The sequence below is a fragment of the Pieris napi genome, chromosome 17 (genome assembly GCF_905475465.1).
Source record: "Pieris napi chromosome 17, ilPieNapi1.2, whole genome shotgun sequence".
NCBI lineage: Eukaryota > Metazoa > Arthropoda > Insecta > Lepidoptera > Pieridae > Pieris > Pieris napi.
In genome coordinates this window covers 8,956,114-8,974,386 of record NC_062250.1, presented here as the reverse complement: position 1 = coordinate 8,974,386, position 18,273 = coordinate 8,956,114, and the positions used below count along the sequence as shown (strand labels likewise).

The 18,273-nt window shown below is 35.0% G+C and overlaps 1 protein-coding gene across 9 annotated transcripts in view; it reads right to left on the bottom strand.

Annotated features, from left to right (window-relative positions):
* Positions 1-251: 251 nt before the first annotated feature.
* LOC125057720 (collagen alpha chain CG42342) overlaps positions 252-18,273 on the bottom strand; it is a 334,531-nt gene continuing 316,509 nt past the window's right edge. For 3 of the 9 annotated variants that reach the window (XM_047661560.1, XM_047661554.1, XM_047661562.1), the window contains exons 4-24: positions 18,138-18,173; positions 16,923-16,958; positions 15,661-15,732; positions 14,470-14,538; positions 14,143-14,196; positions 12,310-12,489; positions 11,368-11,473; positions 10,303-10,391; positions 9,889-10,023; positions 9,275-9,301; positions 8,992-9,039; positions 7,411-7,515; positions 6,864-6,908; positions 6,506-6,568; positions 3,920-3,946; positions 3,790-3,843; positions 3,664-3,690; positions 3,551-3,586; positions 3,280-3,414; positions 2,842-3,048; positions 252-2,028 (exon numbers count right to left, since the gene is read on the bottom strand). In XM_047661560.1, the coding sequence (XP_047517516.1) occupies positions 2,878-3,048; positions 3,280-3,414; positions 3,551-3,586; positions 3,664-3,690; positions 3,790-3,843; positions 3,920-3,946; positions 6,506-6,568; positions 6,864-6,908; positions 7,411-7,515; positions 8,992-9,039; positions 9,275-9,301; positions 9,889-10,023; positions 10,303-10,391; positions 11,368-11,473; positions 12,310-12,489; positions 14,143-14,196; positions 14,470-14,538; positions 15,661-15,732; positions 16,923-16,958; positions 18,138-18,173 (1,515 nt within the window). In that variant the 3' untranslated portion in view covers positions 252-2,028; positions 2,842-2,877. The remainder of the gene's footprint in view (positions 2,029-2,841; positions 3,049-3,279; positions 3,415-3,550; positions 3,587-3,663; positions 3,691-3,789; positions 3,844-3,919; positions 3,947-6,505; positions 6,569-6,863; positions 6,909-7,410; positions 7,516-8,991; positions 9,040-9,274; positions 9,302-9,888; positions 10,024-10,302; positions 10,392-11,367; positions 11,474-12,309; positions 12,490-14,142; positions 14,197-14,469; positions 14,539-15,660; positions 15,733-16,922; positions 16,959-18,137; positions 18,174-18,273) is intronic. The other 6 variants (XM_047661555.1, XM_047661558.1, XM_047661559.1 and 3 more) reach the window with 5 other exon arrangements.

Sequence of the window (18,273 nt, the reverse complement as noted above, 5' to 3'; positions counted from 1 at the left end):
ACTGGTACTGTTGGTTAGGACTTCGTGTATAATAAGTAATAACTGATATTACATTAACGCTATAACCAAAATTTGTTTCAAATAATATCATCTTATTCGTCATTTATATAAAACAGAACAATGATTTTATGATAAAGCGTAGAATAATAGCAATAGTTATTATTTTATTCTACTTTTACATCTAATTTGACTTATTTGGATTTAAGGTCTTGACTTTGTACGTATAAGGGGTAAATAAAGACAGAACCAACTAGAAAATTATAATTAAATTTTATTATTTATAAACAAGTAGGTACCTATATTTGTAGTTTTACAAAATTATTTACAATAAATATGTATAGTTACTTGTTATGTTACTTGAACTTACATTGAGGGACAATAAACTTTTAGCTGGCAAAACTAATGATTGATAATTGCAGTCTAAAATTAATAATAAAAAGTTATCAATTGTTATGAAGCAAATTATAAATTTAAACTTATAAGGTTAATACTTCGATTTATTGAGGTTTTAGGTTTGCATATACTTTTAATTTTACACAAATATATTTTCACGACAATTTTTTGTTAGTGAATGGTAATATCTCTCGGGAACAATTATAATTTTATTCATAATAACAAATAATTTCTACGCACGAAATGTGAGACTGGTTTGTGTTTCTTGTATTAAAGACTTTCTAAGGGCTTTATATTTAATAAAATATAATAAATAGAGTCGGTTTACTATAAAATCTAACGCCTATATTATTTTATTTTATATTGCATTTAGCAATTAGGTAAGTTAGAGATATGATTTTTATATTTGTAAAAGTTAATAGTCTGTAGTCATTATATTAGTCTTTCAATAAATATTTACAATGACATTCTTAACTTATGAAAGTATAAAAATATACAAATAGCTCTTAACAAGGCTTCTTTATACAATGCAATTGTACTGTACCTACTGAATTTCAATTATAACAATTATTACATCTTATAAACATTATTATGCCATTACACATACACTCGAGTATTTACAAATTACACTCATAGCTAACTAAAAAAATTGGAGTGCATTACAAACTGCTTCGTTATAAAACTTTTAGATAATAATTAGGCTGAAAATACTTTTGTTGGCTTACTCTGTAATAACAGGTATTATACTAATTTCTTAAGACGTAATTACAATGAACATCAGCGCTATGGAAAGAACTACGGAAAGAAAGTGCGAATATATTAATAATGCGCAATCGTTGCTTTTACCGCTTGAAATAAGGCATTAATATCTACGTAAATGGATAAGATTATTCCTACAATCTATATACATAATAACAATTATTCCTAAGACATTTTCCACAGTATGTATAAAGTCAGGTATAAAAAACAACATGATTAATTGTTATGTGTAAACGTGTTTTAATACAGGTTCATCACTGTAATATCAAGGTCATGTGTGTTATATTAATACATTACCAGATGGTTTTCCTCATTTGATAAGAATGAATCGAATAAACATTTATTGTATGGCTAAAGCAAAATAAATAATGGGTAATACCTATTGGGTTAATCCTGTGAATCGGCAAGTTAAAATAAAATGACAATAAAGCTGTTAATTTGAATGTTACTTTAAATTATCAATTTATGACATCTATATAAGGCGATCTATTAACTAATCCGCAACTATTAAGATAAAAGTATATATACTAGGGTAGAGGTATATACTAGGGTATACTCTTTCTGAGTATGTAAACTAAATAGATAATGGTGCAAATTCTGATTTAATAGTAATAACAATTGAATATCTAAATAATTTCTGGAATGAGGATTAAATTTTAATATTATGTATATCAGAATTTGTACCAATATTAACTAAATGTTAATCGTAACAATTCAAAACACCTTTCCGAGTATTGGATGGCCAAGGGCAGTGTAGAATATTCAAAGACAAAAGACTCTTGTGATGCAGTGTGCGATGTTTGGGTGAAGGCATGATTAGGGCAGTTCGTTGTCATCCAGCGCCAACCGCCGTCGAACCCACGCCGCTAGAGTTTCCTAACGCCAAGAAAACAACATCCAATATAAATATAATTAAAAAATAATTAATCAGAGACATTTCTGGATCTTCTAATATATAAAATTCTCGTGTCACAGTTTTCGTTGCCATACTCCTCCGAAACAGCTTGACCGATTTTGATGAAATTTTTTGTGCTTATCCGGTAGCTATGAGAATCGGCCAACATCTATTTTTCATCCCCCTAAATGTTAGGGGTAGTCCACCCCTAAATTTTTTGTTTTAATTTTTAGATATTATTTTTGTTTTTATTTTTTTATGATACAGCATTAAAAAATACATACAACGCCTAATTTTCACCCTTCTACGATCATCCCCTATTTTTTATTATAAATGATATACATGGCAAAACAACGTTTGCTGGGTCCGCTAGTTTTCTTATAATATTCGCAGATAACCTAGCTTCTGTTCATTCCAATCCGTTGTCTCAAAAACCCAAACATAGGTAAAACACGCGCCTGACTAATTCAGTTTCAGCGACTTATCGTATAATTTACCAACGTTTTACCCAATTTTAATGACAGGATATATATTTTTAATTACATATCCATTCAATTAAAAAAAAAATAACTTAAGAAATAATGTGCCTTGCATGCAACCTCTTCGTTAGTGGTTATTATAGTTAGCAGGTTAAATGTTAGGTGTAACCAATAATGTTGATAACACTTTTAAACAAATGACGCATGCTTTTGTGTTGACCGCGTCTGGTAAAAAATACATTTGCTAACGATAATAGTCTACAGAGCATGCATTTTTCCGTAGATAAGATCCTATTATTCGCGTATGGCAAGCACCTGCAACGTGTAAGGACCGTGTGGACCCTTAGATGATCAATGCCGTAGCTGCAGTGCAGGGTCGATGTAGTCTTCATAGTCGCGGGTGTCATCAGGTCCCTCATACTCGCCCTCTTCTACCTCCTCTTCTCCGATATCCTCTTCTCCCCCAACTCCCCTGTCTACTCCCCGTTCCTCTGCACTATTCATCACCGGCCGAGCCGCCTCCTGCCACACCCGCAATCGCGACTTTTCACACCACACACAAAACCACCACCCATTATTTAACTCTATTGCTCTTCAGTAAGCTACCATTACAACGTGTCAGTGAAGCCAATATAAAATAGCATCAAAGGCGGTTTATCTTACTCATGTTTTAGATTTGTGTATGAAGAGCAAAAGAGTAATTGGTTAGTGTCAATGTTAATTAGCGGTATCAGTATCATTTGCATTGGGTACCTTCGAGGGCCGCCAGCCACAACCAGGTAGTGGCAAACCATCAGGCCCGAGAGGGCAGGGCGCATCGAGGCCAGGCACGCCTTGCTCCCCACGATCTCCTTTGTCGCCCTTCCGTCCACGCTTTCCAAGAGGACCCTGGAGACACATTTGTTCATTACTAGGTTCTCACTTAACCCTACTCGTGTGTGACAAGTGTCGTGTAGGGGGACATGCAACGAGCGTCGAAGGAAGTTGGTGTTAGTTAGCCGGATTCCCCGGAACCTGTACTTACGGCATCTCCTTTGTAACCCTTCTCACCCTTGGGCCCCTGTAGATTAAAAATAATCTTAATATCGCTTTACAAAAATAAAAATAGAGAACTGCCGACTAGTATTTGGGACTAACCTCGGTTCCAGGTATTCCATCTGTTCCCTGAAATGTAAACTGGTTAATAAAGTGATTTAACGTGGTTCAATTGAAATCGTAATGAATAGTATTAGCGACGCCATCTCCTTAAGGTATGTCACTCACGGGTAGACCTGGATCTCCTCTTTCACCTTTACCGCCGGGCTCGCCTTGTGCACCCTGCACACAAACAGCAACAGTTAAAGCTTGACAAAATTTTTCCTTAATATCATTTAAACCGTAGACCTGAACTCACCTTCATGCCATCGAGGCCAGGCGGGCCCTGCGAAATAAGGAAGTCGTCAATGTTGGCTATGTCGGTTTTTGCCACTTGCCCAGTAGCAGACTCCTATCACCCGAACCCCCCCTTCACATAACTACCCAGCCTTACTTCGACGCTGAGGGTAATCGTAAGAATAAGACTCCATGCAGAGGAATAGTATTATAGAGGAGTGCGTGTACATGCGCCGCAAAGAAACTCCAATATGCACCGCATGCAAATATTTATTTTCCTTGAAAATAATTTGTGAATAACAATAATTTATTTGCTCTTATGGTTATTTTACAAATGACAACTGTCCTTCTCATACAAAAACTAAATCCTTAACGTTATTAGATACACTTACACTAGACAAGAGAAAAGGATTACGACGGCCGCCGCTTGATCGTGAGAGAATAATTTTAACGTTGGTACAGTACGCAAGAGTATATAATGTTATACAATATTAGTTTCACGTAATTTGGAATTGTGTTATCAAGGCAATTAAGGAAATAACATTGGTATAATTATAAAAAGAAACGGCCGCCGAAGACACGATACAACAATAATCATTATTAGGCTACATACTGACATTTGTACATTTCTTTTTCATTCAGTAACTTACACATATTATACAATAGTTACGAGACTTCCGGACATTAGCTTTCTCATGGAGATCTCCATAGAAATTCAATGACCGCGCTCATCCAAAAGCTTATAGTAATATATATAGAGCAAAGACGATACAATAGAAGAAAACACAGAGAAAGAGTATAGATGAAGAGCAAATACGCTTAGAGTAGAAAGGACTACGGACGGAGCACGCGGGTCTGACGTTATTTACATACACATAGACATACACACTGGCACTAGAGCGTGCCCTTGAAATTTCAAACATTGCTTATAAATGTATAATAGAAATGTCTAAGCTAGGGTTAATCATACCTAAATATTATTTACGATATTAAAAAAATACATTATCTACGCAGTAATGCGTGCTCACGGGCGAACAAGTATATGTAGGGTTTTTACATGTATTAATAACAATATTACCTCGCAATGTTATTTATAAATGATTTCGCATCAAACAACAAGTTATTAAATGCAAAAGTGTTAAACTATATATACACAAAAACCCTGTGAACAATTGATTATAGTAACAAAAACGTAGGAATTATAGAATAATTACAAAGGATTTACTTTAAGCACAGCTTTGCACAGGTAACTAGTCATGGTAGCTAGTGCAAGGTAAAAAGTACTTATAAATGTAGTGAATTATTTCATTTCGGCTTAATTGGTGTAATAAGGGTTTCGTTAGGTAACTTTGAGCTTATGTTGACAGGGTTTTATTAATTCTAGGAATTTAAATAAGGTAAAGTACATAAACATCGTTTAAATTTTAGTACATATTACGAGTATGGACATTAATAACCATAATGTATTACGTAAAAAGTTATTTGAATACATATTATAATGTTTCATTGATAGAGTAAAAAGTCTGCGTTTTTTTTCTAAAATATAATGTCTCGCGCTGTAAGATTTTAGATGCTTAGTTTAATTTATTAATATAAAAATAAAATGCGGTTGTATGTTTTAACGGGGTTTCAACTTCGCATCTTGTATATAAATACATTAATATAAATCTAAACGGTGGAAGCAATAAATCATTAGCATACGCAGACTTTTATAAAGACGAGAAATGTTTCAGTGAGAATACTCAAGCAAAAATAACTTTCTACGACGAAATTCTAATATTTCACGTAGCACCCACCGCTTTTATGTACACGGGGCTTCATTAACACACATTGCAAAGTTCGATGTCTCGAGTAAAAACTTACATATTTATACAAAGTTAACAACACTTAATACCATAATCACGGTAACATCTTAATAATATTTTACAATTTACAGCAGTGCAGCGACGCGACGACGTCACTACGTGAAGGCCAGGTGTTGCCAGCTCTCCTGCACACCACACCCCTTGTTAGTAATTCACACACACCCAAATAGTTAGTAGTGTTGTTCATTGTCATTGGTTTTACACCCCACCCGTGACCGCTTTGTGAATCTATAGCATGACCAACTATGCAATACTGTCTTGAGTTGAATATTCCTGAGACCTTACCACTATGTTACGAACAATTGAATAGCTATTGTAATGAACTATAAGGCTTTGGATATTTAGAGATTTGAGGTCGAACCTTTTTGATATGTTGACAACACTGATACGTCATTATACTTCGACAATAATCTTGGTACTTGAAAAAATAAAAGTATAAACATCACAGAACTAACAAGTTACTTGATAGAAACTCGCAAATCATTTCACAATTTCTAATTTCACTAGGATTAACTAGCTAATAACAAAATCGATTTAGTAGTTATCGTATGAGCATAAAACTCGCACAACTATGATTACTTATTTCAGTAAAAACATCGCAAAACGGTCTACAGGGTAGCATGCAACAACTACTTTTAATTGCAATCACTTTCAATTAGTAGACTGTTAGTGCATTTAGTACGGACGTAGGACTACGTGTGTTTGGTGTAGTGTGTCACTGTGTGTAAATGTGTGTGACTTACCCGAGGCCCCGGCTCTCCGTGTCGCCCTGGTTCTCCTGTCTCGCCCGGTAGACCCACGGGACCCTGGAATGTATTATTGAGTAAATAGTTATACTATAAACTCAAAGCCATGGGCCACAGAAATGCAATAAATGTAGATAAAGTAGCGGATTTTATTTCTCTAACACTTAATACGGGTAATTTGAAGATACTAATAATAATATTATAATAGATATAATATATTAAAATATAATAATAATAGCCTTATAGTTATTTTATATATTTCCCGGAAACGCGGTACTAAATTTCAATGTATTGAAATTGCGTGTTCCGTGTTTACTACGGCCACAGACTAAAGAAGTATGCGGAATTTACTAACCGGAAGTCCCATTGGTCCAGGGTCACCTTTTTCTCCACGGTCACCCTGAAAGTATTATTGGTTATTATGACATTTCTTACAAAATACTAATAGAGTAATGAAATAAACATTTGATATGCGAAGCTATAGCGAACCATATCGGAGCTATATTTAAAATAAAACTTTAGATATTTTTTATAATAAAACTAATTATGTATAACGTCAAATGAATTATTAGGTAATTTCTTGGTAAGTTTTTTTGAGTTATATACACTTCTCTTAGTAAATGAACTTGAATTTTAAGCTAATCTTTGTTTATTCATTAAATTCGCGTATTACGTTTAAATAACCAATCCAGTTGGTCCTAATATTACGGGAAATCAATAAATATGTTAAGTTTCTTTATTTAAAAACTGTTTTTTTTAACATTTGTATTTTGATAACGGTGTCGCTATGATTTTGTTCTATCTATCTTTTTGACAAGAATTTTAATATGATTAGGTTACATAAAACACGATATGATCGAAATAACACGAGTAAAACAGTGACCCATAGATAATAAGATTACCGATTTGCCTCGAATGCCAGGATCCCCCTTATCGCCCTTGATGCCGGGAGGCCCGGCGACCCCAGGAGGGCCAGCTGGGCCTGGAGCACCCGGAGGACCCATCATCTGAAACATTTTATTACCGCATTAAAAACCATAACTAATACGTAAAAAAAAAAATTAGAGGTGTCAAGGGACACCTGGATGGAACGAAATTCCTTTCGATTAATTTATATGTTAATTGGTATCATAACAGTATGATACATTTTCTCGACACCAATCTTACGACGAAAAAAAAAAGCCAACATCACGAGGTGTTCTCAGGCGGTCACCCATCCAAGTACTGACCTCGCCCGACGTTGCTTAACTTCGATGATCGGACGAGAACCGGTGTATTACAATAGCAAATAGCAAAAAAGTGTCGTGACAACTTTTCGTAAGAATTTTTTCCGTCTTGCCCCCTTTCACAACGCGCGATAAGGAACTTCGTTCCAAATCGTAAAACTGTAAAACTCAAGTACTCTGCAATGACGCCCCACTCTGAAACGCGCTAACAAAGTTATTCAAATCGCTAGGAATGTACATACATCTTCTTTACCTTGACCTCGCGCCAGTCAGTGGTTAGACTGGACAGGATCCTGCCTTTTGGTCGGAGGAACTGATATCTTTCTTTATACTAACATTACTTGATGTCATGTTTGAAATAATTTAAAAGTTATTTCAACTACCGGTAGTTTAGCAAAAATGTTTCTTTTTTACCGGTAATCAATTTAATATATCAAGGTAAAAAAACCTTTTAGACGGTGTGTTCCTCATTCAAGTTATTAAGAATTAAGACTAATTTATACCCTTACCTTATCTCCTAGTTTAGTTAGTAATAAACGTGGCCAGAAAAATTAAGGTTCGAAGGCACATAATCCATCTATTTGTCTATTAAAAATTCCATGATACAGACACTTAAAACTCTGACCCATGCCCCGTTAGATTTCACTTAATATGTGTTTCCTACTTATTGATCTAACTTCGATTATTAAGCATAAGAAATTGCAAGATTTATTGCTGTCACAATCTTAATTTTGCTTTTTAATATCGTCATGATCGTAGAACAATGTCGGATTTGAAGAAAATGCAAATACCACTTTTCATCACATTTGGATATTACATTAACGAAATATTACGGCTACATTTAAAAAAATCCATGTGTTTTAAATTTCAAATTAATCAGTCGGTGAAGTGACGGATTTGATAGAAACATGTGATTTTTAAGAAAACTGTGTAATTTGATGTTTTTATTTTTATTTTGTTACAACCAATCCCCTTTGTTTGCGTGTATGCCAATTTTCATAATAACAATATGAATTAAAATAGTTATGACAAAAGTAACATGATTATATTATTTTGAAATGACTGCCCTGTAAAGTTTACTATTTGTCAGATCCGTCACTATTCTACGACTATGACGATATAATATACAACATATATGAAGAAGGAATTATTATTTTCAAATTATCATTATATAAAAATCTTAATTTGCATGACTGAATTCTTCACTATTATGTGTCAGTTAGTTATGTATATATATATTATATAAAATATACTTACAATATCATGACCATACAGCTCGTATCCTGTGCCGTCGCCCTGCAAGTTCAACAGTGGGCATAAAGATTAACAGTTTAGACAACTTAGGTTCCTCTACGCTAAAATGCTTTAGCTAAAAGTTTTAAAGAATTCATTATGACAAATTTTCTACTGGAGTTCCCTTGAAGAGCTCCATCTATTCAGTTAGGTAATGTATTTGGTTCAACAATTACCAGAACAAAAATTGGCTAAAGGCCTATTACAAAACTAAGGCTGTAATAATAAATATAAAATTGATAGTTACTTGTCTCCGACGTAGTTTGCGGTATTTCTGCAGCCAGCGACAACGTGAAAGGAACATGTAAAATTGAACATATATTCATTAATGCATAACTATTATTTATTATAATTAAGAGACAATACATTTAAATTTATAATTGTTTTTATTTAAAACAAGATGACCCGGTGAACATCGTATCTATATTTGTATCAAAACTAAATACAAAGTTTTAAAACAGAACAAGATCTCGCACGTCGTACAGCTTTGAAACACAAATTTTGGAAAGCTATCTCTAAATATATGACAGCCAAGTGACAAATATTTCCCGGCTAGGAGTAGTTTTTTATTGAAAAATTTAATTGTCGTTTTTAGTATTTTACTTTACTTATTTTTATGTTTCCCACCGTCCCTAGACTTCCACAAATATTTCAAGATCATAATTAGCCAAGGCCAGCCACTCTCGAGCTTTAGCAAGACAAACGAAAAGCAATTCATTTTTAAAAATATAGATAGATAGACTATTACTTACATGTTGGATTAGCAGTTATTTAATAAGAGACAGGTCTTGATAAGTTTTAAAACATAATAAGAATTATACCGTATTTTAAAAGATATGAAAACAAATAATAAAGTCTTACAGAATCTCCTTTATCTCCTTTTTCCCCCTTGAGACCTGGATATCCGGGCGGTCCAGGCAAACCAGGTGCACCAAGCATTCCCGGTGATCCCATGTCTCCGTAGTCACCTTTTCCGCCTTTAGGTCCTATTTCACCCTGGAAATCATAACATTATTATTGACTAAGTATACGCAACTACACGGTACTACACTACGAATAGTTCGTTTGCCACAGTTACGATATTAAGGTGGTACTGGGATATTCATCAGGAATTCGTAATATATAAAATCCTGGTGAATCTTAGGGTATCCATTAGCCAGTAATAGTTTTGGTTGAAGCTAGTTCACTATAATAATAAATTATTAGATATATCTTATAATATTAAAACGGATGTGCAACCCATACTAATATGGAGTATTAAAATAGTTAATTTACCGGTTTTCCTGGAGGTCCGGGTACACCCGGATCACCGGGCCGTCCGTCCAGTCCTGGGGGACCACGAGGGCCCGCCGTTCCTGCCACACCTGAAAAATGGGCCAACAGAACTCATAAATACATTTTACCAAAACATTATATCACAGAAGACAGATATAGCGCGTTCTATTATGAACTGTATAAACAGCTTATTTACCTTAACATGATTAAGGCCAGCCCTGTTGATGTCCACACCACACAAGCACGCGTTCTACGCTGTTCTCTACCAAATGCTACACAAGTGACATGCAGAAACCATGCAATCACATGCTAACGTTTAACCCTTAGCGGATCGAAAGCAAAATCAAGGCAAACACAAGTACAGAAATAGTTGAAAACACCCCTCTGTAGAAAGTCGTGCTTCACTCGGGCAGAATGGGCAAGATGGGCAGAGAGCCAGTGGGCAGGTGGCAAATGTTACTGTTAGTATAAAATATGTTCATTTGGACTTGATTAGAGCAAGTACATGTATAAAGAATTTTTCAACAAATTTCGAAAGAGCTTGTTGATTAATGTATTATGTGGACTTTGTGTGTTTGTGTGTTCGTGTGTTACCCGTTTGCCGCGCTTTCCGCGAGCGCCACGCTCTCCGGGCGGTCCGGGTGCGCCGGCCGTTCCTCTCTCGCCGCGAGGTCCTTCAGCCCCTTCAACACACACCCTGAGTTACACACCCCACCTATACCCGCTACACACACTAACATCCACTACCTTTAACACTCAGGACTACCATTCAGTATTTAGGCGCTACAAAAAGATACACCAAATTTTCTATTCTACAGATTCAATACTAATAAAAATAATGTTTAAATTAAAATCCAACCAACTACAAAATAGGCATTAATTTGTTATCTATAGCAAAGCCACCATTTAAAGCATTAATGTTAACCCTATGTTAATATTATAGCTTCTGTGTTCGCTTTAGCAACGTGTTGTTATTTTAACTTCAAGTGCAGTGATGGTCAGTTTCTTCAGAACTATCAAATACTTCTGAAGCTGACCCCTTAAATTTTATTTTAGAGTGTGTACCGGGAGGTCCAGGGGGGCCAGGTGGTCCTTCGATAATTCCTGTGGGGAAGGCGTCGCCCTTCAAGGTCGTAGTGTAACCGCGCTCGCCCTTGTCACCGCGATCTCCCTGAAACGCATCGCAACATTATTTGACAATTGTTCTTTTTCCTTTTTAATTATTGGACCGTTAAATAAATTAGGATATATAATTGTATAGTCCAAGTCTACACTTTAACATGAGTTTGCATGAAATACTTTTCTATGATTAGAAAAATTAATAAACAAAGTTTTTTAAGCATACAATATCTTAGGCAGGGGTCAGACCGTTAATAAATATCGCGATTTGATATCACGATACCTGTCTCAATATACATTGAATCAGCTGGTCGTACTTCACTTTCTTCATTTTTTCGTGTTTCGTAGAAATGGACGATAAAAGTAAGGCCTGTATTGCCAGAATACAGGCCAAACTTTAACTTACTTTAACTTATATATTTAGTTCATTAAAACAATAAATTTGCGTAATCAGTTATGTACTTTAATTTTTCAATAACCATAAACACAAAAATACTATACGAAGGTTTTTTTTGTAAAAGCCAAGATTTTACTCTGAGTGCTCATCCAAGTGAACACAACAACATAACAGTCAATAAATATTGACAGATATTGATCACAAAAATCTAGATTTTATGTCAATATTTATTTCTGCCGCGTTTACACATCAATAAATATTGACGAGATCTTAAGGATCACGATATATATTGACCGTCTGATCCCTGAAAAGTAGAGAATTGTTTATCTAATTCTAGAAAGTAAAACCGGTGTTGAATTTTTACAAATGGCAAAACTTAAAATATAATTTTGTATAATAAGCGACACATCTCTATTTCTATTACTATATCACGTATGTACTAAAGTAACAAATATCTTTGAGTAACAATTAAGATTAAATAGTCATAGTACCTTATGTCCTATAAGTCCGGGGGGTCCAACAGGCCCAATGGGGCCAGGTGGTCCAGCCGGTCCAATGGGGCCTGCGGGTCCGGGAGCTCCACTGGGACCAAGACGGCCCTCGGCGCCTGCAATTCCATCAGATCCAGGCGGCCCAGGTGCACCTGGAGGCCCTGGTTCTCCGGGTTCACCCTATATACAATTATGACAGCAATAGTTTTAAAAGCCTATAGCTAAGAGAGTATATATTATTAATAAATTGTAATTTAATTAATAAAGTTACAATATAAGTTAGTTAAACATACAATAATTAAGTACAAAAATACTAATAGACACATATAACATGCATAAAACTGAAGCAAGCAACATGCAACGAAATGAAGAGGGACATTGTTTATGATAATTACGATAGCCCTAATTAGAATTTATTTAGTAAGAAATCGAATCGGATTCCTAGAATGTACGCGGAGAATCTATGCGAACGGATACTTCAGCAACTTCAAATAAGTAATAATAATTTAACAGTCTTGCAGTCTGGCACCAGGTGGTTCGGCATCCCATGGAACATAGTAAGCAAATCAATGTACAAGATATAGTCTACAATGAAGTCTCTTTCGTATTAAGGTACCTCGGTCCGTGCCAGGGTGTATATCTCTATTAAATTTGTGTTTTTTATTCGATTTTATTTATAAGGTATACATATTTTTCATACATACTAGTTACACATATGTTACATGTCCATTGCACTACCTGCACCCCTCTGACACAACAGCATTATAAAAGGAAACGGACAACGGACATCGACATCTTTGATCGGATACCTCATATCGGACTGGTCATATTCTCAAATTAGTATCTAATAAGTCTAAAATATAGATTATTAATCGTGCACCTATCTCGGACCGATTAAATTATCATATTTAATTAAGTTCAATAATTGTTTGATTAACGTAATTGAAATATATTTCGTTTTATTGATTCATTGATATGTAAGTAATTTTCATAGTTATCCTAAAGTTTGTCTTACTACAAGATTTGATTAATATATTTACAAGCTAATAAATGGCTATGACTCTATGAGACAGGAAATACTAACTGCGCAGTAGATACAATTGCCCTGTCAGCTTGTCAAACTTTTTAAAACTCACAAAGTAACTAAAACTTTGTGACTTTGTGTTGAGTATCGCCCGAACCCTATAATTAATCCATAATCTCAGATTGGTAACAATCTGAGATCAGACCGTGACTGTCGATCGATCTCCTATCTGCATCCCAATAACCAAACCCTAAGAAGACAATCCGTGTTTGGCGACGGATAAAATGCTCTTTGTCGTTCCATTTTACCGAGTTTTCACTCATATTTGATACAAACCAAATAAAGTAAATAAAACCGTACAAATAACATTAAAATATACATGTGTATGTTTAAAACATGACAAACAGTTTTTTAAATAATTAAGTTAAAATTTTGAGCTTTCGTCTGTCATTACATTCATACAAAGGTCTATCCACAGACACCGATACGACCTCCCATGGATAGCTTGTATCGACAGATGGCTATTACAATCCGTCGATTGGTTATTGGTACACTTGTTACAACATATGGATTAAGATTACTATTACTAGATGTGGATTATGGATTGAGATAGGTTATTGGGTTCGGGCGTTAATCAACAGAGCGTCAAGTGTAATCTGGGAGATTTCGATATTTTCTTGTTAAGTGTTAGTATTTAAAAGTTAATTTGTGTTATTGAGTTAATAAAGAGAACAAATATTTTGCGAAGAAGACGTTATTGTTAGTAGTTTGCACAGATTGCAGTAGAGTCTATTTAGTGCAAATCTCACCTTAAGTTGGATGATGGACTGCGCTGAGATGTTGTGTCCGGCCGCCTGCAGACCCTACGCACACCACTAACTACATACACACATACATGCACAGCCGTCACACTAGATAGGAAACTCAAACTTAATACTTTACGTATGAAAAGTTGAGTTTCGTAAAACTAGTGTGTGACTTGACAACAAACTAAAATCATTGCTCCCTTAACGTCATAACATGACAGAAGAAAGCTATGAGCTGTATAAATGATTTGCCAAATAAATTTAACCCGTTTTAACCTACAAAATAAGCGCAAAATAATTCGTAAAGCACTGATTGTTCGGAGGCTGTACCTTGACAGCGATAATCTCTGCGGTGGTGTACGGGCTCATCTTATAGTTGTCCACGGAGCGTTTCACGCCCTGTAACCGCCCGTTATTAGTAACTGACTATAGTAAATAGCTATTTAATTTATTTTTAATATTGGGATATAGCTTCTAATAAAACCTAACTTTACACGCGTTGCTTTATTGCTGACTTACAATATACTTTTATTTGCAATTGCCAATTAAAACTGTTTTGCTACACATATAATCTTTAAATATATAATTATATTGTACGTGTCTAGATCTCCTCTTAAATGGCTGATCCGATTTGAATGAAATTTTGGTATGCGTTTTCGTGGCGTCTTGTATGGTTTAGATACACAAATCAGGCCGGCAGATGGTGCTGTAGTTGGTAACTAGGTTATTTATCTATACAGCATATAAACAGCTGGTGCCTGGTTATCTTCTGTGCATATGTACGTAATAAAACTCCTAAATGGCTGGACAGATTTTGATGAGTTTTTTTGTGTGTGAGTCGAGAATAATTTACATTATTCGATATTTTTTGTATATAAACAGGTGTACAGGACGTCCGACAGACGTCCATCCGCTAGTATTATTAATATAAATTAATCCATAATTTTCATCAGTGATGATTCCTTATTATATAAGAACAATCCTACTAATGCTATAATCAGTTAAGACAAATCTTTTGTTTAACTTACTAACTATAAGTCCCGCACGTTGATATTGCGACTGGCGGCCATCTTAGTGACGTAGTCGAACTGTTAGTCTCAGTACCGTGCGCAAGGTAGCCAGCGCTTACGCGTATTGAGTATATTATCTACCACGTGTTTTTTATTGCTTTTTATTTTCGTTATCCTGTTTTATTTTTGTTGTTTAGTTTTGTTATCATACTAATCCTATTAAAATGAGCAAGAAAGTAATTAACAGCCGCGCTCGTGAAACATACAGGCAAATAAATTAATATTATTATTATTAACTTTTTTGTTGCCAGTACTTTTCTGCGGTGGATGACGTCACGTAGACTACTACCTTTTTACAATAACAGTATTGTAAAAAGGTTCCATCGCAATGTCAACGTGCGGGGCTTATACTAAAAACTTTACCAACTGTTTATTTCTGAAACTTTGTTAATAATAAAAATTACTTTTGAGCCGTCTTATTAAGACATATTTTCATTAAGTAATGTCTTACCTTGACCGCTGAAAAGACATCAAAACCTGGACTGCCATGTTCGCCTTTATGCCCTTTGTCTCCGGGTCGACCCTGGTATACGATAAAATTAATAATTAATACCTCAGTGAGCAGTGTTGGCCTAGTGGCTTCAGCGACTCTTATACCCGAGGTCGTAGGTTCGATCCCCGGCTGTGCACCAATGGCCTGTCTTTCTATGTGTGCCTTTAACATTTGCTCGAACGGTGCGAAAAACATCGCGAGGAAACCGACATTAGACCCAAAAAGTCGACGGCGTGTGTCAGGCACTGGTGGCTGATCACCTACTAGCCTATTAGATTTAAAAATGATCATGAAACAGATTCAGAAATCTGAGGCCAAGACCTAAAGAGGTTGTAGCACCACTGATTTATTTTTAATACAACAGTGATGCTGTAACTTACATGGTGCTTGACCACATAGGTTCATGTTAAAAAAAAATCGAAAAGTAACCAGCATTCTATGTGTGACACATATATTTTAAGGTCTAAGACATACTGGTGACATACGAGTTTAATTTGCGAATACAGAAAGTTAAATCCATTAAAGTACGAAATTAAATCAAGCCACTTTCAAACTCTTCAAGAACCACATCCTCATAATGACGTATTGCATTAACCAATATTATTACCTATGCATTTACCAACTACCAAACACTGTTAGTTATCTTTATTATCCTGTGTATATGCAAAGCTTTTTTTGTAATATTATGTAATAGCATAAATGGCTACATTTTGTCTGTTTAGATACACAATACTTTAAGTAGGTAAACTTTGATGATTATATTTGTAATAATACTACTAGTGGATATGGGACAGCGTATATATATACTTAATATATATAAATTACGCGTCACGTTGTTTGTCCGCTATAGACTCCTAAACTTCTCAACCGATTTCAATCAAATTTGCACACCGTCTGCAGTTTGATCTAACTTAAAAGATAGCATAGCTAACATTTATACCCACATTATTTTATTGCAAATTATTTGTTTATTATTTGACAGTCACAATTCTAACAGATGGCGCTGTGTTGAAAGTACCAACATTTTACATAAGCTACAATTTAATGGCATAACCACCAAAAAAGCATGGTGGACTGGTGTTCTGCCGCCGTTTCCCTTAAATAGTTTACTACTATGTAAAATAACAAAATCTTAGCCACAGCAACGCTTGGCCGAGTCTGTTAGTAGAAGATAGATTGTACTATTGATAAATAGTTTATTAGATATTCTATGCACTCACCGGATCTCCCTTTGGCCCATCTAACCCTATTGGACCCTGGAAATAACATAAATAATTATTGACTTGATTAAACACGTTTAACTGTTAGTAAGTAAAAATTAGTAATAGTTAGTGCACCAAATGACAACTACACCAATGATTGTGTGTATCCTTCAAATAAATCAAAACGTCAACAAAACATAAAGTATCTAAGATTCATATGCGCTTACAAAATACTCCAACGACATAATTGGCACATTTTAGTAGTTATTTGGGTAGCATATTCGATAGGAACAATTTAAGATTAAAAACTAACTTTGATTTTCGGATAAAATATGACAGCTAGAAAGAGTAATGACAAAAAATATGTTTTTTATCAGGTCGCATTTTACCCACTTTCGTACACCCACGTGTTCTAACACGTGTATAGAAAGTAGGGAGAAGAAGTCGATTTCGCTGCTATGAAGCCAAAAATTTCATTAAACAGCTAAATATGTTTCTGTTTATTTAAATAGATACATCCAAAGGGATCATATTATTAAATATTTCCTAAAACTGTCTGTAACTTGTTCTTAGACTAAGTCGAGTTATTCAAGATATCACAGATATAATTTTGTAATAAAACAAAAATATCGTACGTGGGTAATTTTTGTTTAAAGAACTTAACTCAAATCAACTTTTATTATAAGATTTTCTTTTTTAACTTTAACCAGCTTTCATAAGGCCGGATACATTAGCCTATAATCATTGAGTAAAAAGACCAGCTAACGTTTGAATCGGTGATTCACCCAAATATCGAACGGTCACACAGATTATGATGACATGCTTTGCACTACAGGGTCACCAAACAATCAAGATTAGTATGTACAAATGAAACTGTTACTACTTCTACATCAATAGACAATGTGGAATGGATAGTTCAAAGGATTTGGAGGAATTCTACAAACTAGCGAAATCACCCAAATTAATACACATTAGTATTTTAGTAAAACGAGCTACGGGGTACATTCTCGGCTATTCGCAAAATAACGACGATTACATAATTTAAAAACGCCGGTTTTCTCTTCACTCCCAATAGCGATTGTGACCCCAACTGATGAAATACGAATCGGGTACAAAATCGCTATTCGCTTAGAGGTACAGAATACTAGCATAGTCTGTTATTTTGGGGAATAGTTACGAATGTATGAGCAGGCTGGATGGGGCGAGTTTGAGGGGAAAGGGGGGTGGGCTTACCATGAAGCCGCGTTCGCCTTTCTCGCCCTTGCTCCCCTGAAACCGAACACCGATTTACTGACTACTCGTAACTCCCTCTACCATAGACTACTGTAGAGGAGCTGCCTACAATTGAGTATCTGCCATTGCACAGATA